This window comes from Mobula hypostoma, chromosome 3 (genome assembly GCF_963921235.1).
Source record: "Mobula hypostoma chromosome 3, sMobHyp1.1, whole genome shotgun sequence".
NCBI lineage: Eukaryota > Metazoa > Chordata > Chondrichthyes > Myliobatiformes > Myliobatidae > Mobula > Mobula hypostoma.
Window position 1 is genome coordinate 159,157,516 of NC_086099.1, and position 23,286 is coordinate 159,180,801.

Below are 23,286 nucleotides of genomic sequence, written 5' to 3' on the forward strand. Positions count from 1 at the left end.
TATTCAGTTTGTCTGCCATTTCCTTGCCCCTCGTTACTACCTTTCCAGCATAATGTTCCAGCAGTCTGATATCCCTCTCGCCTTACTTTTACACTTTATGTATCTGAAGGAACTTTTAGTATCCTCTTTAATATTATTGGTTAGCTTACTTTCATATTCCATCTTTACCTTCTCAATGACTTATTTAGTTGCATTTTGTTGTTTTTTTTAAAAGCTTCCTAATCCTCTAACTTCCCACTAATTTTTGCTTTATTATATGCCCTCTCTTTGGCTTTGACTTCTCTTATGAGCCACGGTTGTGTCATCTTGCCTTTAGAATACTGCTTCTTCTTTGGGATGTATATATCCTGTGCCTTCCGAATTGCTTCCAGAAATTCCAGCCATTGTTGCTCTGCCATCATCCCTGCTAGCATTCTTTTCCAGTCAATTCTGGCCAACTCCTCTCTCATGCCTCTGTAATTCCCTTTACTCCACTGTAATACTGATACATCTGACTTTAGCTTCTCCTTCTCAAAATTCAGGGTGAATTCAATCAGATCACGATCAATTGCTCCTAAGGGTTCTTTTACATTAAGCTCTCCAATCAATTCTACTTCATTGCAGAACAACCAATCCAGAAAAACTGTCCCCTAGTGGGCTCAATTATGAGTTGTTCTAAAAAGCTATCTTGTAGGCATTCTAGAAATTCTCTCTCTTGGAATACAGCCCCAGCATGATTTTCCCAAACTACCTGCATATTGAAATCTCCCATGACTATTGTAATATTGCCCATTTGGTGTGCATTTTCTATCTCTCATTGTTTTTTTTGTATAGACCACATCCTTACTACTGTTTGGAGGTCTGTATACAACTCCCATCAGAGTCTTTTACTCTTGCAGTTCCTTAGCTCTATCGACAATGATTCAACATTTTCCGATCCTATGTCACCTCTTTCTAATTATTCTTTCTCATCTTCCAGTGGAAAGATCCTAGTCTGTATTAAAATAATATGCAGAAAGCACAGGCAGAGAAACATGGAGGGCTCTAGAAAGTGTGTCTGGTTGATTCAAGATTATCTGCAGCCTATGTAAACAGACACAATGGTACATTTTGAGTAAAGAGTTGAACCATGGACTTTCCTGATCTCTATAAAATATTGAGCAACCAGACTCGTCTGGATTCCTATGGACTTCTATCTATTGGCATATAATAACAATATGAGCAATAACAAATGAATGGCAATTCAAGTCAGAATAGTAACATAGCTGTCAAATTCAATGAATCTACCTCTCCACCTTTTATAGGGTAAATTTCAAAACTGAAAATTACTCATGCGGATCCTAAACCCAAGCTGACCAACACAAAATTAAACATTGAAAGCTAAAATTACTCGGATTTTAGGATTTGTATTCATTGCCAAAGGCTATACTATATTGATGTAATTTCTACTGAATTTATGTATTTGGTATAGTTAAAAGGTTAAATAAATGACATTTGCTTACCACACATCCCTGGGCCACAGCATAAGTTAACACAGCTATGAAGATGCAGATAATAGTTCGAATTTGTATTGTCAGGCATCCTGGAAAACACTGAAGAGATAATGAATTAGATTTCTGTAAACTATACTTTGCATACTTTACCTCTCTAATACTTTTAGTTAACATTTGGTAACGCATACCTTATGATTTGGTTGATATCAATGCAAACATTTCAGTAACCATTTAAATAGTAATTCTGTGCTTCTTAACTGCACAATACATTGGTGGGGAACAGCACATAACATGATATAATCCTGTTTGTCAAATATCACAGAATCACTCCTGAAGGTAATACAAGCTATTTATTTCAATCCAGAGAACAACTTTTACAGATTAAGAAAGCCTCACTGTAATTGATCTCAGAGATCAAAATTTTCCAAACAGAAATTAACCACTACTGTATCTTGGGATGTTACAGATGTGAACGAACAGACTGGTTATGCTAACTGCTGTTACCATGACTGATTAATATATTGCACATTACCTGATGTAATACTTCTAAATTAAAAACAAAATAAACAATATCCCTTGGCTCTTATAACTGATAGACAGTAGACACATTGTTATTTACTTGAAGGAATTTCATACACAGGCCATTAAATGGGTTGCACTCTCAGGAAAACCCATAGCAGAGCCAAATGCTAGTTTCTAAGAAATACACTCAGTCAAATAATTTTATTATGTTTTGGATGATCACCAATTTAGAATAACAATCAGTTTTAATGTCTATACCTTTCACAGAACCTTCTATACCTTTCACTTTATGTACATAACCAGGATTCTTTTAATTTACCTGAACCCTTCAGCTTTCATATGCATTCTCAATTCTACCAACTAGGTTATTGTAACTGTATATTGTGACAGAAAATTTTATTAAGAATGAATTAATTCTCATCAACTGTCTAATTTTGGAGGCATAATCATCCTTAGACTGATCTGGGCAAAACGTAGGAAAAGCACCTGCACGAGGAGAAAAGTCCAGGAGATACAAACAAACTTTGCATGCAGGCATTTTGGAAATGGAATTGCTAAGGCTGTTTTTAAGTAATTTTGAAGCACTCTCTGTAATTGTGTTGTGGGTGAGCAGGCACTTACAATAAAATTCCACTTCCAATTAGATTGGAAATATGCAATTGGACCACAAGCTCGATTAACCTATTTAATGCAAGCAAATGAATGATAGGTGTGCCAAGGAATGTTCCCTTCGCAACAACAATGATTTTTACTTCAGTTAGTACATTAAGCTTATCAAAAGTTTTAAACTTGAAAACCAAGTTCTACTTCAGCAAAATTAATGACCTGTAAGTTTATCTGATATTATTAACATAGAATCTCGGAGAAACTAAAAGACCTGGTTGTTCAACTGCAAGTATCTTAAGGTTCTTTCAGGCCAAAGATGGTCTCTACCAAATGCTGCAGGCTAAGGTTATGTAATAATCTTGTCTACTAAAACAAAATACTTTACTTGTACTCTGACCAACTTAAATCACAAAATGAAAAACAAAATTTATTTCACCTGCACTCGTGTGACATGGAGATACATGATACAAGCAACCAGGAAACAAATGCAAAACACCAGAAGGACAAGGACCACTGTGCTCCTGAAAAAGTAATAATATAAGAGGTATATAAGAACATAGAAAATAGAACAGTACAGCACAGTACAGGCTCTTCTGCCCACAATGTTGTGCTGACCCTTAAAACCTGCCTCCCATATAACCCCCCCCACCTTAAATTCCTCCATATACCTGTCTAGTAGTCTCTTAAATTTCACTAGTGTATCTGCCTCCACCACTGACACAGTGATAGGAAACATAAACAGAATTAGACCTGGACCCTGCTGCACAATTCAATAAGTTTGTTACAACTGATCCACTCCTGGCCCATCACTGTCCTACTTTCTCCCCCTGGACTCTCTTATAGTTCAAATATACGTCAAACTCTGCCTTCAATATATATTCAATTTCACCATATCCACTGCTCTCTGGGGAAGAGAGCTACAAAGATTCATGTCCACCTGAGGCAAGAAACTTATTTCTTTTTTGTCTGAGGTGAGCGACTTTCATTCTAAAACCAGGCCCCAAAATTCCAGATACCTCCACCAGGAAAAAGCATTCTTCCCAATCACTTTATTAACCCTGTTTGTTGCATCCTGAAAAGAACTCTAGCAATTTTTTTTTCATAAAAACACACTGACTCGGCACTATTGTCTCATGATTTAAGTATCCTGCTATTACCTCCTTAATATTGGATTCCAGCTATTTTTCCCCAAATGACAGATAAGAGACTAAGTATTCTACAGTTTTCTACTTTCTGTCTCCTCCTTTCCTGAAGTGAAGTGGTGCATTTATGGGTTTCCAATCTCTGAGACCTCTCCAGAATCTAATCAAATTTTGGTAGATAACTAACAATGCATCCATTCTACAGAGTTCATGAGGCAGGTCATAAGTTCCAGGGGATCTTACCATGTCTAATACTTTCTCTGTGCCTACATAAGCAGTATATGCTAACTTACATACAATCATGTTCATTTTAGATCAGAGGGATAAAAAGTATAAACAATACTTACTGTGGTATTATGAGAAGATACAGAAAGCCAAATAAGGCAGCAAGTATCAACGAGAGGATGACTGCACTCGTAAAATATTCATCATGAAGCTGATGATACTGTGGGTGGAAGAGCTATAGTGAATCTTTTCTGCGAACATGATATAAATCACGATGCAATGCCTTAGGATCAAAATTTATTGAACACTGATTTAGAAATTGGCTGCATTTCAGCAAAAATTATTTTAAAACAAGACACCAGTGTAGGACTTCTTTTGACAGGGTTAAAAGTAATGTCAACATTTTGGCCTTGACGTTGTGTTCATTTATTATAACCATAACATATGCCAGGGTTTTGTTCATCAGCCTTAGCTCAGTGTTTAACATAATCATCCCTCAGAGGCTGGTGGGTAAACTGTCCTCATTGGAACTCAACACTCCTCTCTGTAATTGGACCTTGGACTTCTTGACAGAAAGACCCCAGTCAGTCCGAGTTGGCAGCAATGTCTCAAGCTCCATCAGGCTGAGCACTGGTGCCCCCTGGGTAGTGTGCTCAGCCCACTGCTCTTCATACTGTTGACTCACGACTGCACTGCCTGATCCAGCTCAACCACTTCATCATGTTCACTGATCGGTGGTTGGTTTCATCAGCAACAATGATAACTTGGCAGACAGAGAGGAGGTAGAGAGGCTCGTCAAATGTTGTGATAACAACAAATTGAGTCTCAACGTGGACAAGACAAAGGAGAGGATTGTGGACTTCAGGAAGGCACAAGTCAACCACTCTCCATTGCACTTCAATGGCTCTGGCATGGAAAGAGTGAAGAACACAAAGTTCCTTTATGTGCACATAATGGATGATCTAACCTGGACCCACAACACCTCTTCAATAGTCAAGAAGGTACAGCAGTGCCTACACTTTCAGAGGAGATTGAGGCATGCAAGGCTCCCCACCCCCATTCTAATAACATTTTACAGGAGCACCATCGGAAGTGTCCTGTCTGCCTGCATCAGTGTGAGGTATGGGAGCTGCAAGACCCCACAGAGAACAGTAAAAACTGCTGAGAGGATCACCAGAGTTTCCCTTCGCTCTATTTGTGACATTTACTGGGAGCATTGTAGACAAAGGGCCCGAAGGATTGTTGAGGATCCCTACCACCCATCCCAACAGGGAGGAGGTACAGGAGCATTAGGAAGAAGACACAGGAGCATCATGGAAGAGGTACAGGAACATCAGGTCTGGGAATGCCTATCTGAATAACAGCTTCTTCCCTCCAGCTGTAGATTAATACCCTGCCACCACTGAGTTCTCGTCACTAGGACAGCGACTCTGTTACTGTTTATTGTACTGTTTACATGTGCTGTACACCACATGCATTTTAAATTATATTTTATTTACGACAATATTTTGCTTTATGTGCTGTGTATGATATATATTTTGTGGATGCACTGTGGTCTAGAGGAATGTTGTTTCATTTGGTTGTATATATGTAGTCAGAGGAACTTGATCTATGATAAATGGATGTTATCATGTATTGCTCTCATATTTGCCCTCAGTTTTCCTGTAAACATTAAAGTGATTTGCAATAATTAGAGAGCTAAGCTAAGACAGTATGGTGTCCTCTGTAAGTGACCTGAGACCTAAGTGACACAGCAAACATTAACATATCACATATTCATACATTGAGACCTCTCCAAGACATGATGCAAAGTCACGGCAAGACAGTGCTTAAGTAAGAACGTTAAATTCAGAACAAAGCTATGGAAATAAAGCAAGAAATGGGGAAAAAAGATGACATTAGGGAGAGTTAAAAAAATTGAACTTAAGATATGAAACAATACCTGTATATATATATTTTAAACTTTAAAAAATTCTAATAATTATTGTAATATTGCCATGTAAAAGTTATGGACAAGCGAGGCTCACACTTTGTATAACACCACGTTTTTTGCTCTCTTTATTGGGCACATAATGAGTAAATGTTGCAACTTCATGCTGTTACATGTATGTGAATGCTGTTTACCTGAACGAATGACCCATGTGGTGTAGTGGAGCGATTTGGAAACATGGACAGCAGTTGTTGATTTCTGTGTTTAATTGTGTACGTGCAGATGTCAGAACTTGCAGTTTGATTTACTGCTTAATAATGTTGAGTGCCGGTAGTTTCAACATTATTGCAATTATAACTCAAGGCAATTATATGGAGAACAATGAATTATGCATCTGCAGTCCAACGAAATGCCATGCCAGGCAGCACAGTCTGAAGTTAACTAGACCTCTTAATGTAATCTTAAATCTATTAAATACCAGATTTCTTTCAATTATACAGAAAAGAGTACAGTACAAAATTCAAACTCAATATGAAATTCAATGCTTTTAGTAGATGGTTATTGCACTTAAATAGTAGGAAGATAGACACTAATCTCACATAATTGTCAACAGCTATCAGTAATCAAATAGCAAACAGCTTCAGCCATGTTATGATAATATATGACACATATCAGTAAGCACTTCAACAAAAGAGAAATAACACCATTGCACAACAATAATAGATTTAACTGGTACAGGGTCATGCAACGTGGAGAGGTAAATCACTGGGATAAATTGCCTGCACTTCAACAAGCTGCTTTATTAGTCATTAAGGGAAACATTGTTTATCAAACTGCAGTATTCGAGAAGAAAATTAATTCCATCAATGAGCCAGTTATTGTCTAAATAATGGGAAATCTCTCAGATGAAGTGCAATAGGGATTCCAATAGCACATACAGTGTCTCTTCAATGCCTCTTCTTTCTGACTGAAAGCACTGGATAACAAAGATTTTGCTTCCTGAATGCTGTTGAGTGTGTCTATGGATTTTGGGCTGCTAATCATGTTAATCACCATGAAATTTCGATATATCACACCAATTTTTTTGGAATCACCTATAATGGTTATTTCAATTAATAATTCAATCAGAATAACTGATGCCAAGATTAAGGAAGGTGCTTTTGTTGGTCCACAAATCAAGCAGGTTATCAATGACAGGCAATTCGAAGAAACTTCTAGTGGGACTGGAGAAAAGTGCATGCAAGACATTCAAGGATGTTGTTGAAAATTTTCTGGGCTATAACAAGGCACTAAACTACATGCAGCTGGTTGACAACATACTTCAAGCATACAAAACCACAAAATGCAACATGTCACTGAAGATTCATCTTTCTATCAATTACTAAAAATCTATGTCCTCTGGTTTTTGATTGCACTGCAAGGAGAAATGAGGTCATCCATCTTTACATTAAGCATCTCAAATCTTATAACAGCTCTGCCTCCTTTGTTCCTAAAAAAAGAATCAACTCTGAATTATCCAATCTTTTCAGCTGTACATCTACTTTGCACCATACCCAGTGGAATGCAATTTCTCTGGTAATATGCCAAATACAGGGTATGCACAATTGAAGCTGTGGATTGACTGACATATTCACTGCCTCGGTGAATGTCACAATGAATGATCCTGGCTTCCTTTTAAGGATCTGTGGATCTGCATTCCAAGGTAACTCAGTTGCTTTGTATTATTTATTTTTATGTCTTTATTTCCATGTTGCACCTCCCAGATCGATTGCTGCACATTTCTTGTAATTTTTTTCAGTTTGATGGAATATTCTTATAAATGACCAATACCTTCATAGGAGTATTACTTTTAATCCTCAATTAAGGAAACATGCTGAATTTCTGAAGGGTCTCGGCCCAAAACATCAACTGTACTCTTTTCCATAGATGCTGTCTGGCCTGCTGAATTCCTCCAGCATTTTGTGTGTGTTAATTAGTTTAGTTATGTTATGCTTCTTATGTTAGTTTAGTTGTATATTTTTTCAGATCTCGAAGTCCATTTAACATGCAATGAGGCATTTTTTGATGTACTGTCACAATTCAAAGTTCAAAGTAAATTTATTAACATATACACATATATTACCATATACAACTCTGAGATCCATTTTCTTGTGGACATACTCAATAAGTCTATAATAGAATAATAACCATAACAGAATTAATGCAAAACCACATGAACCTGAGTATTCAACCAGTCTGTAAAAGACAACAAACTGTGAAAATACAAAAAGAAAGAAATAATAAAAAATAAATTAAAAAAATTAAGCAATAAATATCAAGAACATGAGATGAATGTCCTTGAAAGCAAGTCCATAGGTTGTGAGAATATTTCAATGATGTGGCAAGAGAAATTGAGTGAAGTGATCTCCTTTGGTACAAAAGCCTCTTTACTGAGGTGTAATAACTGTTTCTGAACAAAGTGGTGCGAGTACTGAGTGTTCTGCACCTTCTTGGCAGCAGTGAGAAGAAAGCATGTCTGGGTGATGGGGATTTCTGACGATGGAAGCTGCTTTCCTGCGACAACATTTCATGTAGATGTGCTCAGTGGTGGGGAAGATTCAACCCGTGATAGACTGGGCCATATCCGCTATTTTCATGTGATTTTCCATTCAAGCGCATTGGTGTATCCATAACAGGCTGTCATGCAGTCAGACAATATAGTCTCCACCACACATCTATAGAAGCTTGTCAAAGTTTTAGTTGTCATGCCAAATCTTTGCAAACTTCTAAAGAAGTAGAGGTGCTGCCATGCTTTCTTCATTACTGCACTTGCGTGCTGTACTCCACCTCTGATCTTTGATGAGGACTGGCTCAGGGACCTCCGTTTTCCTTCTCCTCAAGTCAAGAAGCAGCTTCTTGATCTTGCTGACATTGACTAAGAGGTTGTTGTCACCACACACGCAGCCACTTTTAATCTCCCTCCAGAATTCCGATTCGTCACTCCCTTTGATTCGGCTTACGACGGTGGTGTCATCAGCAAACTTGAATATAGCACTGGAGCTGTGCATAGCCACACAGTCATTAGTGTAAAGTGAGTGGTGCACCTGTGTTGATGTAATGTGGGACATGTGATTCTAAGCTTCTGCAAACCACAATCCAGCAAAAGCATATAGTTGATTTTAGGATACTGATTGGCTGAAAAATATTAGCCAGAACATTGGAGACAGTTCTTAGACCATAAGACCATAAGATGATGGAGCAAAATTAGGCCATTCAGGCCATCAAGTCCACTCCACCATTTCATTATGACTGATCCCGGAGCCCACTCAACCCCATATACCTGCCCTCTCATCATATCCCCTGATGCTGCAACCAATCAAGAATCCATCAACTTCTGCTTTAAATATACGCGGACTTGCCTCCACCACAGTCTGAGGCAGAGTATTCCACAGATTCACTATTCTCTACTTATAAAAATTCCTCCTTACTTCTGTTCTAAAAGGTCGCCACTGAATTTTGAGGCTGTGCCCTCTAGTTCTGGATACCCCAACCATAGGAAACATACTCTCAACATCCAACGTCGACTGTACCTCTTCCTAGAGATGCTGCCTGGCCTGCTGTGTTCACCAGCAGCTTTGATGTGTGTTGCTTGAATTTCCAGCATCTGCAGAATTCCCTGTGTTTGCGCTCTCAACATCCACCTTATTTAATCCTTTCAGCAGTCGGTAGGTTTCAATGAGTTCCCCACACGTTCTAAATTCCAGTGAGTACAGAGCAAAAGCAGCCAAACGCTCCTCATATGTTAATCCCTTCGTTCCCAGAATCATCCTCGTGACCTTCCTCTGAACTCTCCCCAATGACAATACATCAAGTGCGGCCTGACTAGAGTCTTATAAAGCTTCAGCATTATCTCCTTTTTTAAAATATTCTATTCCCCTTGAAATAAATGCCAACGCAGGCAAACTAGGGGTCCAGTTACTGAATGGAAGTCAGCTTTGAGACTGCTGGATGATTATTCCTATTCAACCCCCAGGAGATACTGAGACAAACTGTGGATCAAAATGGATGTTTATAATGCAATCTTCATAACTTTACCAAATATGCAGTGCCCAAGCAACTGAATAAAAACACAGAAGACTTTGTGCACTATCCAAACCTTTAAATCAAAATTTAACTGGTTACTTGACTTTATAAACATAACTTACTTTTTTCTCCCTTTCACTTTGTTTGTATGTTAAAGTAACAAAATGTAAATCTGCCATTTCAGACTCTGTTTGCCGAGCTTCAATTAAGCGACTGATGTATCGATTCACTCGAGTTCCTGGAGTGTTATGTATAACATTTGTGGAAAATGATGATCGATTCCTGACTTTTTCAGATGCTGTCCTCAGTGCTCTTCTCTGTGAATAAAACAAGATACTTTAATTAATGATGGGCTGAGAAAGAATTGTTCTGCTACAATTCTAACTCGGTTTGCGATACCTATGCAGAGTACAAAATTCATACGTTCAGAACCTTATTACCACATGAAGGTTAATACATCAGTTACCAAAAGATGCCATTGTTGTACTTCAGGGAAGTTCAAAATAAATTTATTATCAAAGTACATTTATATCACCACTTACTGCATATTAATTTTCCTGCAAGCGTTCACAGCAAATACAAAGAAACCCAACAGAATCAATGAAAACTCACGCAATGTCAAACAAACAACCAGTGTGCAAAAGCAACAAACTGCAAATTCAGATAACAGAAAAATAATAATAAATAACTAAATTATATTAAGAATGTGAGTTAAAGAGTCCTTGAAAGTGAGTCCATATGATGTGAATCAGTTCAGTGTTGGGGTGAGTTAAGTTATCCCCGCTGGTTCAGGAGCCTGATGTTTGAGGGGCAATAACTGTTCCTGAACCTCGTGGTGTAGGACCTGAGGCTCCTGTACCTTCTTTCTGATGGCAGCAGTCAGAAGAGACCATGGCCTGGGTGGTAGGGTTCCTTGATGATGGATGCTGCTTTCCTGCGACAGCGCTCCTTACAGATGTGCTCATTGGTGAGGAAGGCTTTACATGTGATTGAATGGGCTGTATCCATTACATTTTGTAGGCTTTTCCATTCAAGGGCAGTGGTGTTTCTGTACCAGGCAGTGATACAACCAGCTGGTATACGCTCCATGCTCATTCCTCGCAAACATCTAAGAAAGTAGAGGCCCTGCTGTGTCTTCTTCATGGTGGCACTTTTGTGCTGGACGCAGGACAGATCCTCTGAAATGATGATGCTAAGGAATTTAAAGTTGCCGACCCTTCCCACTTCTGTCGCCCCTGATAAGGACAGACTCATGGGCCTCCAGTTTCCTCCTCCTGAAGTCAAGAATGACATTGAGTGATAGTCTCTAATGGCACCACTCAGCTAGATTTTCAGTCTTCCTCCTATATGCTGATTTGTCACCACAGTTGATTCAGCCAACAACAGTGGTATCAATAGCAAACTTACATATGACAGTGGATTAGCACAGGCAGAGCTAAGTAGTTATGGCGCCCAACAGCGACTCCTTTGCTTGCATCTTCGGAAACAGCTCTATTTCCATCTTTAATATCTCTATTTTTCCCTTTCAGGGTGCTTTTGAAGAGCCTGACCTGGAGTTACACACTGACTACAGTTCTTTGTGGGAATGGGACCCGATCTCGGGGTTCCACAATCGGCCGCTATTTGGCATGCCAAAGTCGCAGTCTAAGACTTCGGCACGGATTCAGAAGTGTGGGATCTTGAGGAACTGGAGACGGGCGGATCAAGGGTCGGTGTCCCCTCGGGAGACCCATGTGCTATTGGGGGAGTCGGAACATCTGCTGTGTGCCTGGGGAACAGGGATCTTTCCGACCTTCAGGCACTGAGCTCAAAAAAAGCGATGTAACGGACTTTTAACATCGTAAAACAGCAAGTTGTTTGTTATGTCTCCCCGCTCATTGGAAAATGAAGTCACCTCTTTCTCCCTTATTAGGACAGAGAGAGCCAGCAGCATGCCAAATTATCGGGTGAACAATGTAGTCTTTGGGGTAACTGCAAGTCTGTGTCCTTGCTATTGCTTTGTGCACGCTTGAGTGTTGGTAGCAGGTGCGCTTTAGTTTTGCCGGTAGGGAGGGGGATTGATGCTCACTGCCGCTTATGCGCGGGAGAGAGGGGAGCTGGGGAAGGGACTTTGGGGTTCTAACATTTAACTGTCATTCATTCTTGGGGGACTGTTCTGTTTTCGTGGATGGTTGCGAAGAAAAAGAATTTCAGGATGTATGTTGTATACATTTCTCTGACATTAAATTGTATCTTTGAACATTTGAAAGGATAAATTAGGGGAACAACAAAACGATCAGAGCCAAGGACAGTTTTAGGTGTCTTGAAAAGTAATGCACCTTTAAGAGTATAACATTGGAAAAGAAAGAATATTCATGGTGGAGCACTTGCAAATGCAGGATTTTCTATTGAAGATTATCTTTGAAGAATAATAACAAGAAATATTCTGCATGTGTAATATATAGAAATACCATTTGACAGCAAGGATTCCAAACACAAGCAAATTTACTACAAATTGAAAGCACTAAAGATTAAAGATTAGCTTTATTCGTAACATGTACACTCAACCATCGAAACCTACAGTGAAGTGCATTCACTGAGCACGCAACATTCTGAAGCTGCTTGGCAACAGTAAGATGTTTTCTCGAGTGGGACATTCCAGAACTACATGACAATCTCATGAAAAGGGGTCAGCCGCTCATGACTCAATAGATTGTGGATCTTAAGAGTTTTCTTTCGGGTTAATTTTGGATGCAGAGCCATTTATATTCAAAGCCAAGACATGGAGGTATTCAGACTACCAGCTAATCAAGGGCGATGGAGATTTGGAAGAAAACAGACAAGATCACCACAGCTACAATGCCTTTGTATGGTAGAATATCTCATCACTTGTTCCTTGTCAACTTCTATTTCTTATGTTTATTTTTTCTTAACACAAATTCTACCACTTATTTAACTTCTTTAATTATTTTATTTTCATCTCCTCACAAAGCATGAGATTGTTGAAATCTTTTCTGTTGCTATGATTTAAATACAAGCAAGCCATTTTGATTATGTCAATATATATTTAAATATCCTAATTTGCTGCACGAGCCTATATTTAGGTTTGAATTAGTGTCTTCCTTTTGTTGATGTTCATCCACATCTGTGCAACGGCCATTTAGGAAACATATAACAAAGCCTCATCCACTTCATGCCAGCTGGGTAGGGTGATGAGGGCAAAAATAAATAGCAGCTTTTTAATCAGCACAATGGCATGCTGAGAGACTGTTTCACAAGGACCTATAGAAAGCAATGACTTTCAAAAGGATTAAGTATGAAAAGAGGAAATAACATTTCCTTCTCAACACATTCCCTTATCAACCCAGGATTTCATTAGCTTAAAGCCATTAAACACATCAACAAAAATTAGAATAAATGTATTCAGATATATTGTTTACCTTGTCATCATCTTCACATGTCATCACATTGGAAAAGGGGATTTCGGCTTTGAACATCTTTCGACAGTGCATGAGTTGGACCAATAAGTAGCACACCGTTTTAAATTTCATTCTCTTTGCTGGCTTTATGTCTGAAAGGATCAAGCCTGGAAAAATCTGCCAGAAAGTAAAACAAAAATCAATACATATTTATCGCAGCTCTAATAGTGCCATTTTAAGTCAAAGTTATGTATTAAAAAGGTTTCCTTTCACCTCACACCTGGACTCAAGCTCAATTCAATGAGGTAGCAGGGGATCTGTGAACTTAAATGTAAATGAGATTCAAATCAGGAGACATCAGAAATATTTTCACATAGATGTTCTGAATCTTCATAATTTGCCATTAAGTGGCCAAGGTAAAAACTTTTCACATTGAGAATAGATGGATTAGGTTAATGAAGTAAGCAAGTTTGAAGTATGATGGGAACAGAATGAGTTACTGAGATTGAAATGGCTTGTTATATGGAGATGGTTTCTATCTGTGTTGTACCAACAATTTATTTCTAGGTGTAACACAGCTTGAGAGGATGGAATTTCACTCTGGCTCACTAATGGAGTAGAAAAAGATTTTTTGGAATTCTGACCAGTGACCAATTGGTGATTGATTAGCAGGAACAAATTAAAGGAAGGCAGGGGCAATTGCAGCAGCAATCGTATGAGTGGACAGAATTAGAATGATGATTTTGAGGATTCAGCTCTTTGATTCTTCAGTGAAGAGAAGCTTCAGTCAGAAAAAGCAAAAAAGAAAAGCTGTAGGTAGAGTTTCTCCTCCTTTCTTCTTAACATTTGCTCAGTTAGAACAGTAGAGATGCCAGGTATGATAATTGAATACTCCTATTGCAGGATGTGGGAAGGCAGAGAGACTTCCAGTGTCCCTGATGACTACAACTATGAGAAGTGCATCCCAACTTTGGATACCGCTAGGACGATGACCTAACAGGGGAAAATCATAGTGACTGAGCCTCTGGCACTGAGTCGGCCTCTGTGACTCAGAAGGGAAGGGAGGAGAAGAGGCACACTGTTGTGATAGGGGATTCGATAGTCAGGGGAACAGAGAGGTGTCTCCCATGGGCAAGAATGAGATTCCCAGTTAGTATGTTGCCTTCCAAGTTCCAGTGGCCTGGGCTATTTGGATCAAGTCTCAGCATTCTCAAGTGGGAGGGTGAATAGCCAGGAGTCATGGTCCATGTAGGTACCAATGACATGGGTAAGATAAGTGATGAGGTTCTGCATAGGGAGTTTAGGGAGTTAGGTGCTAAGTTGAATGGCAGGACCCTTAGGGTTGTGATCTCAGGATTGTTACCCTTGCCACGTACTAGTGAGTCCAGAACTAGGAAGACAGTTTAATATATGGCTAAGGAGTTGGTGTTGGAGGGAAGGCATAGGACTCTTACATTATCAGGCCCTCTTCCAGGGAAGGTGGGACCTGTACAGAAAGGACAGTTTGCACCTGAACTGGAAGAGGACTATATTCTAGTGGAAAGATTTGCTAATGCTGCATGGAGGGGTTTAAACTGGAGTTGCAGAGGGATGGGAACCAGACTGCCAGAACAGTTAATGCAGAGGTTGTGGAGACAGATATTGGTAAGACCACAGACAAAGTCAGGAATCAAAAGGTTGAGCATCGTGTGACTATGTACTGAGCTGTGTATATTTCAATGCAAGTAGTATCGTAGGAAAGACGGATGAGCGCAGGGAATGGATCAACACATGGAATTATGATATTGTAGCCATTAGTGAGACTTGGTTGCAGGAGGGGCAGGACTGGCAGCTTAATGTTCTGGGGTTCTGTTGTTTTAGATGTGACAGAGCATAAGCCATTAAAGGAGGGGGGTACGTTAATGGTCAGAGAAAATGTCACAGCATTGATCCATCAGGAGAGACTGGGGAATTCGTCTAGTGAGAATGTGTTATGGATGGATCTGAGAAATAAGAAAGGTATGACCATATCAATGGAGCTATACTACAGACCACTCAACAGTCTTAGGGATTTCAAGGAACAAATTTGTAAAGAGTTCACAGACTGTTGCAAGAAATATAAGTTTGTTATAGTAGGTGAATTTAGCATTTCAAATATTGACTGGGAATCTCATGCTGTAAAAGGACCAGAAGGGATCGATTTTGTCAAATGTGTTTAGAAATACTTACTTAATCAGTACATAGAAGTCCTAATCAGAGAGCGTGTGATAGTGGATCCACTGTTAGTGAATGAAGCAGCGCAGGTGACAGAAGTATATATCAGAGGAACACTTTGCATCTTGTGACCACAATGCCATTAGTTTCAAAGTAAATATGCAAAAAAATAGGTCTGGTCAATGCCTTGAGATTCTAAATTGGAATAAGGCTAATTTTGATGGTATCAGAAATGATCTGGCAACCATGGATTGGGACAGGCTGTTTTCTGGCAAAGGTGTACTTGGTCAGTGGGAAGTCTTCAAAAGTGAAATTTTGAGAGTACAAAGCTCATTAATGCCTCTCGGAATAAAAAGAAAATATAACAATTGTAGGAAACCTTGGTTTTCAAGAGATATTGAGGTCCTAGTTAAGAGAAAAAAATACATAGCAAGTATAGGCAGGTAGGAACAAATAAGGTGCTTATGGATTATAAGAAATGCAAGAGAACACTTAAGAAAGAAATCAGAAGGGCTAAAAGAAGGCATGAAGTTGCTCTTGTATTCAAGGTGAAAGAATATCCTAAGGGATTCTGCAGATATGTTAAGAGCAAAAGAATTACAAGAGACAAAATTGGTCCTCTAGAAGACCAGCATGATAATCCATGTGTGGAACCAAAACAGATGGGGGAGATCTTAAATAATTTTTTTGCATCTGTATTTACATAGACACAGAGTCTGTAGAAGTGAGGCAAATTGGCATTAATTCATGGACCCTGTACAGATTACAGAGGAGGAGGTGTTTGTGATCCTGAGGCAACTCAGAATGGATAAATCCCCAGGGCCTAACAAGGTCCTCAGACCGTACAGAGGCAAGTACAGAAATTGTCGGGCCCCTAGCAGAGATATTTAAGTCATGGTTAGCGACAGGAGAGGTACCAGAAGATTAGAGGATAACCAATGTCCCGCTGTTTAAAAGAGGCTCTAAACATAAACCAGGAAGTTATGTACAGGAGGGAATCTGCAGATGGCTGGAAATCCAAGCAACACACACAAAATGCTGGAAGAACTCAGCAGGCCGGGCAGAAACTAGGAAAAGAGTACAGCCATCCTGCCGAACGGTTTCAGTCTGAAACGTCGACTGTACTCTTTTCCTAGATGTTGCCTAGCGTGCTGAGTTCCTCCAGCATTTTGTGTGTGTTTCCAGGAAATTATAGGTTGATGAGCCTGACATCAGTTGTGGAAAAGTTATTGTAAGGTATTCTAAGGGACGAGATAAATATGTACTTGAATAGACAGGGACTGATTAACGATAGTCAGCATGGTTTCATGCGTGGTAGGTTTTGTCTAACCAGTTTTAGAGAGTTTTTTGAGGATGTAGCCAGGAAAAGGGATGAAGGCAAGGCAGTGGATGTTGCCTACATAGACTTTAGCAAGGCATTTGCCAAGGTCCAGTATGGGGGGTTGATCAAAAAGATCAGTCACTCAGCATTCAACATGAGGTAGTAAATTGGATTAGACATTGGGAGAGGTCAGAGATTGGTCGTAGGTGGTTGACTCTCTGACTGGAGAACTGTGACTAGTGATGTGCCGTAGGGATCAGTGCTGGGTCCTTTGTTGACTGTCATTTATATCAGCGATCTGAATGATAATGTGGTCAACTGCATCAGCAAATTTGTGGATGATGCCAAGATTGGAGGTGTAGTGGGGCAGCAAGGAAGGCAATCATGGCTTCCAGTGGGACCCGCATCAGCTGGAAAAATGAGCTGAAAAATGGTAGATAGAATTTAACGTTAGACAAGTTCAAGGTTTGCACTTCGGTAGGACCAACCAAGGTAGGTCTTACACAGTGAAAGGCAGGGCACTGAGGAGTGTGGCAGAACAAAGGGATCTTGGATTCCAGGTCTGTAATTCATTGAAAGTAATTGCAAAGAAAGCTTTTGGCACGTTGACCTTCATAAATCAATGTATTGAATACATGAGAAGGGGTGTTATGTTGAAGCTGTATAAGACGTCAGTGAGACATAATTTGAAGTATCGTGTGCAGTTTTAATCACCTACCTACAGGAAGGATGTAAACAAGGTTGAAAGAGTACAGAGAAAATTTACGAGGATGTTGCCAGGTCTGGAGGACCTGAGTTATAGGGAAAGATTGAATAGGTTAGGGCTGTATTCTTCAGAACATAAAAGATTGAGAGGAGATTTGATAGAGGTATACAAAATTATGAGGGTATAGATAGTGTTAATGTAACCAGGCTTTTTCCAGTGAGGTTGGGCGGGACCATAACCAGAGGCCATGGGTTAAGGGTAAAATGTGAAAAGTATAATGGGGAGATGAGGGGAAACTTATTCACTCAGAGGATCGTGAGAGTGTGGAATGAGCTGCTAGTACAAGCTGTGCATACAAGCTCAATTGCAAAATTTAAGAGAAGTTTGGATAGATACATAGATGATAGGAGTATGGAGGGCCAAGGTCCTGGTGAAGGTCACTGACAGTAGGCAGTTTCAATGGTTTCAGCATGGACTAGATGGGTCAAAGGACCTGTTCTGTGCTGTACTTCTCTATGAACTTATGAACCATCTCAACACATTTCTTAAGGGGTATAACCCCAAAGCGCAAAACAATCTTCAAGTCACTATTGGGATGAAATTTACAAGTCAATCATTAGAAAACTAGGACAGGAGATGAGGGAAGAGAGAGGAGGCATTGATGGAGGGATGTTTATTTTTTAATTGGATTGTCCAATAAAAACTTTATGTCGATCTTGCGAAATTTTGATTGCACTGTATACAAAGGGAGAACAGACTAATTGTTTTATGCTGATTACACTTGAGCTGGGAATTAAGCACAAAAATATTATTTTTGAGTTCTTCAATATTATTTGGCATTGAATAGGATTATTGGTAAGAACGTGGAAAATAATGCAGAAATTCCTTTGGTTGCGATCACTTACTCTACATGATCAGTGGGTAGGTTGCAAGTACTGATTTATAAGAAAAAGAACATCCAAACCTCAAATACAGAGTACAGTGACATTATCTTTGGGACAGGAGTAGGCTATTGGACATTATATCCACTTTTCCAAACTTTGATTGATTAATTTGGTCCATAAAAAAATGCTCTAAAAAACTATTCCAAAAATGAATTCAAGCTCTGATTAAAACATATTATGCCCATCAAGATTCTATTCTACAATTACCTTACTGAAAATAAAAGTTACCTAAGTATTCTAATTTATTTTAAAATTTATAACTTTGAATTAAATTCTGCAGCTATCAGATAATTCTGAATTCAGGTTTGTCATCTTTGTAAAAATCTAAAGACATTGATCCCATTCCCCTCTCCCTTCTCAGGGGAATAAATTATTTTACTGAGTAAGAAGCATGTAAATGTAAAATCAACATTACACATCTCTCTTTGATACTCCATATTTCTATATTACCCAACACTAAGGTGTCAACTGATTTTACAACTTATGGGCTCACTTTCAAGGACTTTATAGCACCTGTTCTCAATATTATTTATTACTCATCTATTATTATTTTGTTTTTCTTTTTATATTTGCACAATTTGTTTTCTTTTTCACATTGATTGTTTATTAATCTTTCTTTGTGTGTAGTTTTTTTTAATTGCTTCTACTGTGCTTCTTTGTGTTTATTGTGAATGACTGCAAGAAAATGAATCTCACGGTTGAACATGGTGACATATATGTACATTGATAATAAATTTATTTTGAACTTATGTCAACACCAGATACAAGTTCAACATTTTCCCCTATGACAAAGCCAATTAGTTTTCAGCTATATTGAAGAAATGATTTTAAAAAAATTAACTATCCTCAGATCTACTTTGCATAATTCAATAAAATTCAAATATTGCAGGTTTCCTTATATTTTATGTGAGAACTGTGAATGTATGTGATACCTTACTCTCTCTGTATACAGGAGCGGAATTTGGAGATAATTTATCAAAGAAGTGTCTGAAGTCTATCAGTGATATTCTGTGTAGAGCTATTGAAATAATAAAAAACACTGCTCTAATTACATCCTTGAACAATTATAATCTGATTGTTTTCCAAATTGTTTGTCTTATTGGAAACTTAGCAAATTACTTAATCCTCTATAGAGTATCTGAATATTTAAGTAGCAATCAACTTTTCACTTCATAAAATAATACCAATAACAGTAGGTGATGAGGCTCCAATCAGTGGTGTCTTAACTTAATTTGGTAAAAATCCCAAGGCATGGATAAAAGCTTTCTCAATCAGAGGTTTATACTGAGTCTTGTGAAACAGATCTCTATGACACATTGGTCAAGGGTGTGTGCTTGAAGGGGAATTTTGATTTTAAGTGAGACAGAGAGAAAGGCAGAAATGTTTAAGAAGAATTTCGAGAGTTTAGAGCTAAGTTGAAGGTGCTTTTCCAATTATTAGCACTACTGTACAGTAGTTGCATCATATACTGTATGTAATGTATATACATATATACAGAACTATGCAAAAGCCTTAGGTACTCTAGATTTCTATAAGTTTAAAAAAATTTTTTTTGTTTTCTGCATTAGTGTGTCAATAGAACACAGGGAATTTTAGATTTCCAAACACTCATTTTCCAAAATATTGAACGTTACAGAGAAATTTTTTTGTATTTCTTTAAAGAAAGTAACATATTAAATGATAGAACACTTTTCAAATAAAAATTTGATTGCTTTGTGCTAGGTATCTAGTTAAGTCAAATCAATTTTATTACTATTTAACTATTTACACGTAAAGAACATATATAACCATATCATGTATATAGAAATGAGATGTTTCTCTGAATCAGGATGTAAAGCACAGTAGTACACATAGCACACATTACACACGATAACTTATGAAGGTAAAAATAAAATCTACAGATGAATTACAGATAAATAACTGTGTTAATATTAAATATTGTAAGGTACAGAACAGATTAACCAGCGATACTTCGAATATAATACCGTAGGGTTTCAAGAAGTCAGATGGATTGAAGGAAGAAACTGTTTCCCATCCTGAACGGTCTTGCTTTTATGCATCGTAGTCTCCTGCCTGATAGTTGAAAGTCAAAGAGGATGCTGGATGGATGGGTGGGATCCTTAATAATACTAAAGGCCCTGCGTACACAATGCTCTTGATAAATGTCCCTTATGGGTGTTAGGGTGACCCCTATAATCCTCTCAAATGTTCTCACAGTCCTTTGTAGGGACTTCTGGTCCGATGCTTGGTTGCTGCCATACCAAATGGGGATGCAACTTGTCAAGATGCTCAATTGTGCTCCTGTAAAACACAGTTAAGAGGTGGGGGAGCCTTGCTTGCCTCAAACATCTTGTTCAGGGAGGTGATATTAAGGGACCAGATGAAGTCATCTGTGACATGAACTCTAAGGAACTTGATGCACAAAACTCTCTCTACGGAGGAGATGGAGGTGGTTTGCCTGCACCTTCCTGAAGTTCACAATGATCTCCTCTGTCTTCTCCACGTTCAAGATTAGATGGTTGTTCTCACAGTAATCCACCAGCTGCTCCACTTCTTCTCTATACTCCATCTTGTCATTGTCCTTGATGAGGCCAACCACTGTTGTGTCATCCGCAAACTTGATGACACAGTTTTATCTGGCTCCTGCGACACAGTCACGCGTCAGCAATGTGAACAGCAGTGGGCTGAGCACACAGCCTTGGCGAGTGCCAGTGCTCAGTGTAACGGGCTGAGAGACGTTGCTGTCCACACGGACTGACTGTGGCCTTACTGTTAAGGAATATCCAATTGCAGAGGGAGGTGTTGAGACCCAGTGAGGACAGTTTTCCCACCAGTTTCTGGGGTACTTTGGCGTTGAATGCCGAACTTAAGTCTATCAGTAGTCTGAGACCTCATTTTTCAGGTAGGACAGGACAGAGTGGAGGGCAAAGGCTATTGCATGATCTGTAGATTGATCTGAACAATAAGTGAACTGGAACATACCCAACGTAGCCAGGGGTAAGGTCATATGCTCTATGACCAGCCGCACAAATCATTTCATAATGGCTGATGTTAATGCCACTGGACGACAAGCATTTAGGCAGGTTACTGTCACCTTCTTTGGCACTGGAATGGGCTTCGCAGTCTTTCAGAGTTCAACCTGGCATATTATCAGGCCCCGCAGCTTTGCGTGGGTTGACTCTGGCGAGGATCTTTCTCACCTCAGCTTCAGTCAGATAGAGTGTCTGCTCCCCTTGGAGGAAGGGATACATTCTTCACCAGCAGTTTGTTCTGAGCATCAAACCAGGTGTGGAAGACATTCAGCCTCTCAGGGAGTGAAGCATCCTGGTCACTGATGCGCTGAGTAGACATGTCATCTGTAATCCTCTGAATCTCCTGCCACATGTGCCTCTTGTCCCTACTATCAAGAAGTGGCTGCAAATTCTCTGAGAATTCTCCCATTTTGCTTTCCTGATGGAGCGGGAAAGCACAGTTCTTGCTTCACTGAGAGCTGTTGCATCTCCCAATCTAAAGACAGCATCATAATCCCTCAGTCATGCACGGACCTCTGCAGTGAGCCATGGCTTCCGATTTGCCTTCACCCAGATGTGTTTCATGATGGTAACATCCTCAGTACACTGCTCTATGTACCTGGCAACAGAATCCACATATCCCTCAATGGTTGCCATAGGTAGCAGCCTCCCTGAATATTCTCCAGGTCATATTATCAAAGCAGTCCTGCAGAGTAGAGATTGCACCCTCAGGCCAGGATTTCACCATCTTTAGAACTGGTTTGGCCCATTTGCTCACTGGTTTGTACGCTTGAATTAACATTACAGATAAGTGATCTGAGAGTCCAATGTGGGGTCAAGGGACTGCACTATAAGCACCTAGCATGTTAGTATAACCAGGCCTAGTGTATTTTCACCTCTGATAACAAAATCAACATGTTGGTGGAATTTTTTAGGCAGGAATGATTTGCATTGTTAAAATCACCTGCAATAATGAAGATACCATCTGGGTGTTTGGTATGAAAGTCACTTATGGCACTGTAGAGCTCACACAGTGCTACTGGCATTAGGAGGGTGGGGGATATATACAGTCCAACACATGATAACAAACAAGATAATAATGAGTTGAATGAACTAAACTGATGAACTGAAACAGAAACGGGTGTAGAAGGGATCAACCTGGGTAAAGGACAACCAAACTAAAGGTGAGGATGTGGCTGGTGTGAGTTTAACCTTCAAATGATCAATTCTTCCTCCATGGCAAGAGTGAGAATTACAACAAGACACAAGGTGGTCATCCTACATCAGCAAGGTCTCTCCCAAGCAGAAATTTTGTGGCAGGCGGAAGTTTCAAAATGTGCTGTCCAAGCTCTTCCAAAGAAGCACTAAGAAATGGGCAAGATTGAGGACCAGAAACAGAGTGGTTGGCTACGAAAACTGAGTGTAGCAGAATGAAAGATACATCAAACTGACATCCCTTCTAAATTGGAAGTCCAGCATTGTTATAAGCTCCGAGCTCACAGAAGCCATTGGAACACAAGTACATCCCTCTATAGTCCAGAGAGAAGGTTCCCTTCAGGCTTGGGTCTGAATTTCTGCAAATGGAGTTTGCGATCTGGTCAGAATTAACGGAATCCTCAATGCTGAGAAGTACAAGCAGATACTCATCCATCACACAAAACCATGGGGAGGTATCTGGTTGATCCCAGTTTCTTTCTGCGACAGGACAATGACCCCAAACACACTGCCGTGATCACAAAGAACTATCTTCAGTG

At 39.4% G+C, this 23,286-nt stretch overlaps 1 protein-coding gene across 5 annotated transcripts in view; it reads right to left on the reverse strand.

Moving 5' to 3' along the window:
• LOC134344352 (adenylate cyclase type 1-like) overlaps nucleotides 1–23,286 on the reverse strand; it is a 279,148-nt gene that overhangs the window by 69,741 nt on the left and 186,121 nt on the right. For all 5 annotated transcript variants that reach the window (XM_063043992.1, XM_063043991.1, XM_063043994.1 and 2 more), the window contains 5 exons: nucleotides 13,379–13,534; nucleotides 10,082–10,276; nucleotides 4,090–4,187; nucleotides 3,037–3,121; nucleotides 1,482–1,571 (listed from right to left, as the gene is read on the reverse strand). In XM_063043992.1, the coding sequence (XP_062900062.1) occupies nucleotides 1,482–1,571; nucleotides 3,037–3,121; nucleotides 4,090–4,187; nucleotides 10,082–10,276; nucleotides 13,379–13,534 (624 nt within the window). The remainder of the gene's footprint in view (nucleotides 1–1,481; nucleotides 1,572–3,036; nucleotides 3,122–4,089; nucleotides 4,188–10,081; nucleotides 10,277–13,378; nucleotides 13,535–23,286) is intronic.